General features: G+C 40.2%; 2 protein-coding genes across 2 annotated transcripts in view; both read right to left on the minus strand.

The window, feature by feature from the left end:
• LOC108167265 (ryanodine receptor 2-like) overlaps window positions 1–6,950 on the minus strand; it is a 32,140-nt gene extending 25,190 nt beyond the window's left edge. Inside the window, exon 1 of the mRNA XM_017310718.1 lies at window positions 6,451–6,950. Coding sequence (XP_017166207.1) covers window positions 6,451–6,498 — 48 coding nt within the window. The 5' untranslated portion in view covers window positions 6,499–6,950. The remainder of the gene's footprint in view (window positions 1–6,450) is intronic.
• Window positions 6,951–8,369: 1,419 nt separating this feature from the next.
• Window positions 8,370–11,178, minus strand: part of mtr (5-methyltetrahydrofolate-homocysteine methyltransferase) — a 37,108-nt gene continuing 34,299 nt past the window's right edge. The window contains exons 32-33 of the mRNA XM_008438069.2: window positions 11,017–11,129; window positions 8,370–9,621 (exon numbers count right to left, since the gene is read on the minus strand). Coding sequence (XP_008436291.1) covers window positions 9,532–9,621; window positions 11,017–11,129 — 203 coding nt within the window. The 3' untranslated portion in view covers window positions 8,370–9,531. The remainder of the gene's footprint in view (window positions 9,622–11,016; window positions 11,130–11,178) is intronic.

Raw genomic sequence — 11,178 nt, forward strand, 5'->3', positions numbered from 1 at the left:
AGATAGAAACTTCCCCTTTTCTTCAGGAAACCAGCTCTTCCTGTTTCATGACTCTCTTTCTGCCTGACTATGATTTTTTATGATTAAATAGAAAAGAGTAGAATTAAAGCAAAGTTTGCAGGACACAATAACAACACACACAACCAGATTAATTATAACCAGATTATTACCGTCTGACTCTACTGTTGGGTCTTGATGTCACCTGTGTCATTAATTTTAAGGTAATTTTATTTATTATTACTATTAAACTAAAATCTCCAGCATGGGGAAGTGGGATGAGCTCGACTTTTCTTGACATGATGTATTTCCATCGGATGAATGCCTGCTGCTCCTTTAGGCTCAGTCTTAAACTTAGATAAGCAACTTCAGTAGACGACGATGTAATGCAGAGTACTTTGAGTGCAAGAGGGGCAAAAGCACCAGCACGACCAAAATGTTCTACAAATTTTGTTTGGTCATTTTTTAAAAAATCTGTATTTGTCATGGAACATCCTGGAAATCTTCCACCTCTGGTAGAATATATCAACCAGTTAAAACGCACACACACACACATGCACGCACACCCCCACACAAACACACACACACACACACACACACACACACACACACACTAACTGCTGGATGCACTGCTAATTGCCTAAGATTCTAATTAAAATATTAAAGACAGTTTGAAAATTTCAACTCCCCAATCATTTCAGGTTTATTTCAACATAACAGCAAAATTCTGTTCCACTGTCCAGCTGTCACTGTTAGCGCTTCCCCTGTTGTGAATAATTAACAACCACTGAATACAAAAAGACTCAGAGTATAATTACAGAACAGCAAATGAATGATTAGGAACCTAACACATCAGTAACAAAATATAAACATTAAGATGGACAGAGGTGGAGTTTATTATTACATGAAACAGGAAATGTTTAGTCTGATTTATTGAACATCAATCAAAGCTATTCAGGTTTGCTTTGTCTTCAAAAATATTTTTACTGGCAACAAGAATTAAAAATGTCATTCATTTATCATGCATGTATGATAAATGAATGTAGTCTTGTTCTGGCAGGAAGAAGGTTAGAGCTTAAAATAATAGCTTTCATATCTAATTGTTTCTATGATCCTAAATGTTAATCAGTTGGTGACAATAAGGTGATTACAACATCTGTGTGTTTTTGCTCCGAAGCTTTACTTTCTTCTGTTATCTCCGAGACAAGGTATGCCAAACCCTCCTAATCTTTATAAGGCTTGTCCATAACTGGCATCAGTAAGGGGTCATCACAACCAAAAACATCTGCACTGTGTTGACTTTACTGGCCACACAGATTTCCTGTTTTCACACCATGAGAAATGGTAGCTTGCTAGAAGCGTGGACTAACGTTTGTCTGTGACGGATGTGATGCACCAGTTCGACGCTATGAAGCTTACTGGAATTTTCCTGTGCTGAAAACAAATGTCCTCCGGTGCAAAGAGAGAGGAGTCAATCAAATCGCTGCGGCTGTTAATATTAACTCAGTATTTTGGAAGTCTGACCAACATGGACTGAATGCTTTCACTCACTTTCTCCGCTGCTGTTGCTAAAACTACAGGCAGACTACAGTTCTAAAACAGAGCAGAAAATCGACGTCATTGTTTACGACTTCTCCTCCTGTTTGCTGATTGACCCAGTCAAAAAAAAAGAAAAAAAGAATTGACCAGAGAAATCCACTTCAATGGGAGAAGTACCAAATGGAACAGTGAAAGGAGATGAGAGTCGACCAAAATTGCATAGAAAGGCAATGACCAAGCTACTTATTTTTTTATGGAAAGCTAAATGTGTGTAACTTTACACACAGAGCCCCATAGAGATTCAGTGCATTGCTTATTATTTAAGACATATTCCTCTCATAACTCTGACAGCATCTCAGTCTCTGTTCATACTCTACCAATATTCTCCATATTATCTTGTCAGCTTTCCTGTTGCTTTCACTTTGAGGTGCTTTAGATACTCATACTGAAGAACTTATTTCTTGTGGAGGACTAATACAATGACTTGAATTTCATCACTTCAACTCTTTTTTTTATCTTGCAATGTCCTGACATTCCCAGCGTCTTCTGTTTAGCTGCTCACCCAGTCAATTCAGCTTCCAACTTACATCAAATCCAAGGCAACAACAAAAGCTGGAGAAACATTTAACTGCTGCCATTGATCTCATATGCAGGAACTCAGGAATCAGATCAGCTAACAGGCTTTGCCAGAAGATCTGCACTCACTGCAGCCATGGCACAGAGGCCACCGCATGCTGAGGAGGCAACTCATGGCCTGCTGAGAACCAGTCTGCATAGTAACCAAGAATCCCACCTTTATTGCAGAAGCTCTGTCATCAACTTACACTTAATGCCCTGTAATGAGGATATGCAGCAGCAGCAGCTAGAAGAACAAGAAGATGGAACAAGGAGGTGCAGTAACTGTATGAAAAAGAAAAATACATGCGTATTCAGACAACGTGCATTAATGGAGACGGTGAAGAAACCACAAAAAGTAAAGCTAAACTACTAAAACTACCAAAATGATAGAATGAGGCAAAACAACTTATTTATGCTGCACTATTCCTAGACAAGGTAACACAACATTTTACAGCTTTACAGGACATCCAAGGGAAAACAGAAAGGAAATGAACATAATCATGAACGCATCGGACAATAACTGATCACCTTTAGAGGAAATCAATCATGCAAAATAGTTGCTCATAGTACAATTTTCAGCAATTAAGGATTCAAGGATTTTTTATTGTCATACTAGCTTTACTTGTTTGTGGTTTATTTGTATAGCATATTTCAGCAACAAGTGCTTTACATCATGAAATCAAACATCATAAAGTCAACAGTGACTTTGTTGTCATATAGTAATGGCAGCACTTAAAATAAAAAAAAATATAGGCCTTAAAGTACTACAACAAGTGTTGTTAGTTCGTTTCAATATTAACAGTTGCACCTGGGTGCTTCTGCTAAATATTGTTTATTATTTTTTATTTTTAGCTGACCAGATGGAATTACCCAGAAAGAAAAAATTATAAGCTTTGTATTTTTATATGCAAACTGCATGAAGCTTATGCTATTGGCATTGTTCAAAGATAATGCAAAAGTGCCAAATATTCTTGGATTCATCATTCATCCATTAAATATTAGGGTGCACTGACCGCAATTATCTGGCTGATCTTCAAAAAGCCTGACCTGCCAATTCCCATTTTGGCCGAAACATATAGTTTTTTATAAACTGTGTTATGAGGCCACAATGCGCCTTCAGCGTTAAAATCTGTTGTTGGACTTCAACAATTCAGAAACACTCAACGATACTCATGAAACAATAAATACAAAATTGTTTTATCTGCACACAAGATAAGCTTCTATAAATTAAGTATAGATGTAACCTGGTGTGTATGTGTGCGTGTGTGTGTGTGTGTGTGTGTGTGTAGCTGTGTAGGTGTGTGTGTGTGTGTGTGTGAGGGGGTCCTCATGGGAACAATGGCTGATTTTCAGGAAGATCCCCAGAAAAGATGAGTTTCACTTGTAAGTATTGGCAGATCTCTTAAGAAAATCAGGGAAAGTGGAAAAATGACATCATAGCGCAGTTGTTCTGCTCAACTGGTCTGAGAGAGAAAACCACTCAGTGATCCCACCTACTCACTGTGAAGACAGTGAATACAGGTTTTCCTGTGGAACATGAGTCCAAGTCATTTCTAAGACTGGATTTTTTGTTGCGCATGTCTAAAATAATAAAAAGAAAATGCCAAGGTTCACGCCATTGGCTAGCATTTGCAAAGGACCAGATCCTTTTATTTTCCTTGCTGCTTATTGGCTGTACCCTATGAAAGCTGAGAGCATGGACACTAGCTGTGGTAGTGCTAAGACAGTCTTACACTGTGCAGATTAAGGTATATTTGATTTTTAAACTGTTAAAATAGTAACAGTTTAAGTAAGTCAGGTAAGTGCTGTTCTCCCAATAACTGCCATCTTCTTGTAACACCACTAACAGCTGACTGAAGTAGGAGTGCACCGATTTAATGGCCAACTAATTCATCAGTGACAATTTCCTTAATTTTGATCACAGAGACATCAGTGATCGGCCGATTTTTACATGTGAAGCTGATCTTATTCACTAATCACATCGATCAGCAAAGGTCTAACGATCAACCACTGTCCTCTGAGAGAGGTTTGACTGATGGACCGGACCAGCAGGTCATGTTGAGTGATGGCATAGTTACTTTGAAAAAGTAACTTTAATCGGATTACTGATTACTCCTTGAAAAAGTAACTTAGATTACTGATTACTTGATTTGGAAAGTAACCAAGTTACATTAAAAGTAACTTTTTGGTTACTTTCAGCAGCTGCTGACAGCAACGCTCTGCCACCTGTGAAAATTACATTGATCAAAACTTAATTGTAAGTTATTTTATAATGGTAACATTAACAATGTGTCTCCACTTATAAGGCTGAACTGAAGGGGAAATTGTTTAATGGTTCCAGTACAAAAAAAACCCATTAGTAATTTGTGCATGTTTTCGTGTGTCCCACTAATGTCTGGAAAACTCTAAGAAGGATTTTAAAGCCCCCACCCCCACCCCTCCCCCAGCCTCCAAGTTCTGCGTTACGGCCCTGTGTTTGGTGTCAGAGTGCAGTGCTCCTCTCCAATTCAGATGGCTGTTGCACAGATTTGTGACACTTATCTTAATATTAATTAATGGCGTTTAGTTGCACAACTTTACGCACTTGTTCATTCGTGGCTGTTTTTACGTTCATTGCGCTGTTCACTTAAGTGTTCCCTTTATTTTTTTGAGCAGTGTATATTAACTTGACATTAACAAAGACAAGCGGGACGGATCATCAGGGAAATGATGGGCAGGGAGAGTCTGACGTAAACGACCTGGATGACAGACAAATTCTGGGATTTATTATGTGTCTCTGCTTATTTCCAAGCCCAAATGAGTAACTTAAAGTTCAAAAACGAGCCCCCAAAAAGTGACCCCATTGTTGCCAACCCAGCAATTTTCTTGCTGTATTGAGCAGCAGTTCAGAGAAAAAAATAATTGGTAGGTTAGGAAAAATTGGAATCGGTATGTTAGGCTTTTAAAAAACGAAAAAAAATAAATTAAAAATCGGTACTCGGTAATCGGCCAGAAAGCTGCAATCGGTGCACCCCCCGCTGTGAAGAAGTAGTGAAGAAATGAACCCACTGGGCGTATTGAACAGGTCGGATTCTATTATGGTACCAGGTTGGAATTCACTGAGCTCTTGGGAGCAAAGTGTTGTAGAAGGAAACGGAACATCTCAATGTCCTCAAACTTCTACTTCTATGAGTTTGTGATGGGGAAATGAACTCGCCTCTAAAGATTTGGTAGATTTAGATTTATGTGTGCAGAGATTTGTAATGACAAACTCTTCACTTTTTTATGAATATATTATAGTGTAAAGTTGAATCTTTCCATTTTCTTTGGTTATTCAGTTTGATGCCTGTTCTTCACATCATGTGCAGCTGGATGGAAGCTACACACCATACATGTAATTGAGTATTTGTCGGGTTGGTGTCTGTGTCCAGCTGTGGGAATGGAAACAAACTCAGATTGGAGCAGAACACAGGACTGCAGAGCTGTGGGTGATTGTTAGTGTCTGATGTTTGTGTTAGCCTCTAAAAGACATCATTCACTGTACAAATAGTCAAGTGACTCAGTGGAAATCCATGTGGTGCAGTGCAGCTCTAAAATCAACACATGCAGTAATCCCAAAATGTCCCACCAACAATCTTGTTCTAGAGATTTTCGAGCTTCAGTCAGTCAGGTCCCTCAAAAAGTCTGTGACAAAGCTGTCATGCATATCTTGACAGAGAAGCAGACAAGTTCACAATAAACTGCATATCGGCTTATGTAATAAGTCTTAGAACATTTTGTATGTTTGCCAGAGGCTTCCCTTAAAAAGCCCGCAGCCATCGGTGCAGTGGCTTCACGTGACGATTCACGTGTGGCAATGCTGTGCTGTAAGCAGCTCCTGTCTCTTGACATGCAGCCCATCAGCTGGTTTCACCTGACTGCAGGAAACAAACTCAGTGAAGTGAGGCAGCTGCAGCAGGCTGCACTGCACCGCACCGCACCGCACCGCACCGCACCATCCCGCCCAGTACACCAGTACATACACACACCGCCACTGACGGGCTGGATCTTCCTCAAAACTCCACTTTGGAACAATGGCACTACCGCTGGCTGCACTATACACCTTCACTATCATTCACCATCCTTCTTCTTGTCCTCCATCATTATATTCCCACATCTCTTCCCTCCTCCTGTCAGCAGGATGCGGACTCCAAGACCAATGACTTGTATGAAGCGGGGCTGTCATCTTAATGCGGTAAACTCCCTACCATCCATCCCACACAGACGCAGTGAACACCCAGCCAACCTTCGCCTGCGGAGGGACCTGGAGAGACTTACTGTTCGCAGGAACTGGATCTCATCCTCTCCCTCTCCCAGGTCAGCCATGGTGAGCTGCCTCCCGGATTGAGCCTGCAGAGTGGGATCCAGGCTGGGGAAAGGGAATGATGCTGCGGCTGAGGCGCTGGGAGCCGGAGCGGAGGAGGTCCCCGCTCATTGGATGGCGCGCGCTTGGCGGAGGAGGAGCAGCCCAGGTGTGAACGAGCGTGTGCGCATGCGCCTTGTTGAACAGCCTGCGCTCTCTGCCGGTGGGAAGAAGAGCTTATATATACATACAACAACCAAGTCATTTTACAAAGGCTGGTTTTACTTTACATGGTCATGACCAGAATCTACATTTTCCCAAAGGTTCCTGATGAAAGACTTGGCATGACTGGCTTCCATCAAGATTCCAATATTAGAGGAGTTTGCTTGTCCGAATTTCCATGATGTATTTATTCCTTGGAGAGAAAAAAATTCCCCATCCAACTTCATACAGTCTTGTGTAGAATATAGTTTCAATGGTTCATGAGACCCAAAAGATATACAGTGGGTTGCAAAAGTATTCATACCCTTTAAACTTTTTCATATTTTGTCACATTACAACCACAAACATAACTATATTTAATTGGAATTTAATATGAAAGACCAACACAAAGCAATATACAATTGTGAAGTAGAAAGAAAATGATATGATTCAAAATGTTTTCAGAACAGAGCTGCTCTAAATGTTTGCAGGATCTTCGTCATGTTTGTGCTTTATGGATGCAGCTCTGCTCTGCTCTGCTTGACAATCAGGCAAACATTATTACTCAGTCATGATTGTAAATTCAAAATAAAAAATCAGTTCTTACAGATTTGCTTCTCCATTTCCTCACATTGTGTAGGCGTACTGTTGATGGGCTCCACGTTTCAGACCGTCGGCCTGCAGTGACGGCACCAACTATCATCATGTAATGTCATCACAAAAGCTGCAACACACAGAAGTCTGTGTCCATCTTAACTTTGAGTTTTAAGAATGGAAATGACATCATTATCTTAATAAAGTCGAAATGGTTCAAGCTGAAATAGTTGGCTGAAAATAAGACAGTAATGTGGGGGAAAAACCTGGTCCTGCTTAACAAATTCAATTCTAAGCTTAAGTTAAGTTAGAGTGCTCTGCATTTTTACTCAAGTTCTGGACCTTTGAGTAGAAAATCAACTTTGAACTTGTTTTATCCGTAGGTCCACAAATAATGACAACACAATCCTGCAAATGGCTTCAGTCGTACAGCATGGCAGACAGGTACACCGTTTTTTATTTTTGCCATTTTAACTAATTTTGATCAGCTTTATTAAGAATCAAACATCTGAAATGGTCAATGAATTATCATAGAGCAGATGTAGATTCTTTAAAGCACAAATAGTGTATTTTGACCCTGGATAAAGTTATACTGCTGTCTGGCATTTTAAACCCAGTTCAACCTGAATTTAAAGAGGCAGCAAAATAAACCCTTTTCATTTCTGGGAGGGTATGAATTTGGAAGTTATTATTGAGAATAAATTCATTTTAACAGAAAAAAAAATAATGTTAGGAAACAACAGACAAACTATGACTGCATGACATCAAGACAGGACAGAATTAGAGAACACCATCTAGTTGAGTGAAGGAACATTCCTTATCCTGGGAGCTATCAGATGATTTACCGTGATCAGAATCCCCACTTTACCCAACGTGTGCTCAAACATCTGAGATGTGAATCAGTGAGGTTACTGAGAGGCAGCAAAGCTAACCTCTGCACCACAGACCGGTGCTGCTCCTGCTGGTCTTTCTGGCAGGTAGTTGGTCCAGAGCGAGACGACGTTGGAACATTCATTTATCCAACAGTCTAACGCTGAGAAAGGCTCAAAGAGCTCTCACTTCAGTCAACATAGGAGTTAAAACACAGGAAACATGACCGTTTATTATCTATGAAACATTTATTATAACAGCTCACAATGTTCAACAAGTTACCATCATTATTTCACAATTAGACTAAAAAATACCAAGCTGTCAGTTTGACACCAGCTGCAGCATCAGGGCTTTATGGCACAACATGAGCAGCAGTTTGTTCTCAGTTGAACTTCCTCACAGCAGGTCAGTAGGAAGAAACGTAGAGCACCACTTAGTGACAACAATCAATGCTTGTGAAAACAATGTTAAAAAGGTTAGCTTTCCAGTTTCAGTCAACTAGAAGTTAGTTTAAAACCTAGTTTAGTACAAATCCTCCTAATTTCTAAAAAAAAACTTTGGCATAAATGATTTTTACTTACATCTTTTACATGTTTGAAAAAGTTTCATCTTTGTTATTTACTCCAAGCTGCTCAATTACAAACATGCAAGCACATTTAACACTGATATAACAATACTTTGGGATTTATCAGACAATAGAAACATGTTCATTGATCAGAAACATAAAATCAAGACTACCTTCTGAATGTATTTTCAAAATTATGAGGAAGAACTGACAACAGTAATTTTAGGTACCATTAACAAATGCCAGTATGGTGTAACAATGTTGAAGATTACCTGTAGAGTCTCCAGAAACAGAATTAGCAGTTTGATCATATCAGAAGATTATTAATGAAAAATCCCACTTTTTTATGTTCTGAACAGCTGCATGGCTTACAAATGAAATACTTACTGATTTTGAAGGATCTCTCTGCAGCAGCAGCAGCAGCAGCAGCAGCAGCAGCTGCAGCATAGAGGAGCAGCAGCAGCAGCTGCTCCTCTATGCTGAGATCCCTGATGATGTGTGACAGTACACTGCAGCCTCCAAGGCACCACTCTGATTATTCTAACAAAATAGTCATTGTAAAAAATGAAATAAAACTGACTGTTGGTTAATATGAAATTTTCATTTCAAGTATAAATTTTAAACCAACTCTAAAACAGGAATAGTGCGAAAAACCAGCTGATCTGAATGTGGTAGACTGGTCCTGAACACTTTGAAATATTCCCATTTAAAGTCAAACACTGAGGCATTGTGGGTAATAAATGCAGCAGCGTGTGGTACCACAGAACAGCACAGCATCATTCCAGCCTCAGCTGGAATGATTCCACCAGGAAGCTGATCCATGACGCTACGCCTCCTGTTCGTAGCCAAGGATGGGAGCCAACCACCTCTCCACTTCCTCTGTACTCGTCCCCTTCCTCTTGCCGTAGTCCTCCACCTGCACACAACGAACCTCAGTCTGGATGTTGCTCTGGGTCTCAGGTTTAAGTCATCATGTTGTGATTTTCTCATTTCTGTTTCTCTCTGGGGGATTGCTAGTGAACTGTCTGTATTGTTAGCAGAGATCAACTGATGTAAAACGCTCAGAATCAGAATCATTTACTGCAAAGAGGTTAACTGATTTTTTTAAGAATTACTTTTTTCTTCATGTTATATGAGGAACTGTGGCAGAACCCAACTGCTGATCTAACCAGCAGGCCACTAACAAAAAGGTGCTAAATTCACTTTGTGCTAGCATTAGCATTTAGCAGTTATTGGAGCAGCCAAAACGCTTTGGATAAACAGCAGCTGATATGAATATTTCAGCTGTAAGAGAACCAGCTAGCTCCACCACATCTCCTCCTGAGAGGTTCTTACTTCAAGGCTGGACTACTGTAATTCTTTACTATCAGGAAGTCCACAAATTACAGTTAGAAGTCTTCAGCTGATCCAAAATGCTGCACAGAGAGTTCTGATGAAAATCAAAAACAGAGATCATATTTCTCCTATTTTAGCTTCTCTTCGTTGGCTCCCTGTTAAACCAGGACAGAATTTAAGACCTAACCCTCCTGGGAGTCTTAAATAAAGCCCTTAATAATCACCTCCATCATACAGAGATCTGATTGGTCCATATGTCCCTAACAGACTGCAGGTTTACTGTTGGTTCTAACAGTAGAACAGGAACCAGATCCTTAGTGATCAGGCTCCTCTCCTGAGGAACCAGATCCCAGTTTTGTCTGTCTATAAGTAAAACACTTTGTCTACTTCTAAGATGAAGCTTAAAACTTTCCTTTGTAATGAAGCTTATAGTTGGAGCTTCTTTGGTTAAGCTGCTGGAGGACATAATCACCACCAGCCTCCTCTTTATTACATGTTGCCCACAATTATTGCTGCTGTTAACTTTATGTTGTCTTTCTTCCTGTTCTGGCCTCGTGTTTAGCAGGCACCTTCCTGGAGGGGGATATAAGCTGAGCAATTGTTGCCAATAACTTCCTCTTCCCATTAACCCTTTTCTTTTCTGTCCCATAGAAAGTACTCCTGGATCAGTGCTCCTGTGTTGTTCTGTCTGCTACTGGTTTAGATGACTGCTCACACTGGGATGGTTCTGGTGAACGGACTAGTTCTTGTCCAATGCCTCTACAAGCTCATCCAGAAGAAGGGACAGAAAATGTTTGCCCAACTGATATAGGAAACCAAACTGGATGCATTATTTTAGAACTAAAATTTAAATAAAAAGTGTGTAATTATCTCTGAAACACTTAATTTAACTACACCAAGTTGCCTAATTGAATCTGTAAATAACTTGGATCAGTTTGTCTGTAAAGTGTCTTGAAACTGAATCTGTGATGAGAACCTGTTCCTTGGTGATTTTTCCCACAGCGAAATACGAAGCCTGAGGGTGTGAGAAGTAAAGTCCAGAGACCGAGGCAGCCGGTGTCATGGCCAGGGACTCGGTCAGGCCAATTCCTACAAGCACCACGCACACGCACACACACACACACACACACACACACAC

Source organism: Poecilia reticulata, linkage group LG19 (assembly GCF_000633615.1).
Source record: "Poecilia reticulata strain Guanapo linkage group LG19, Guppy_female_1.0+MT, whole genome shotgun sequence".
NCBI classification, from domain to species: Eukaryota; Metazoa; Chordata; class Actinopteri; order Cyprinodontiformes; family Poeciliidae; genus Poecilia; species Poecilia reticulata.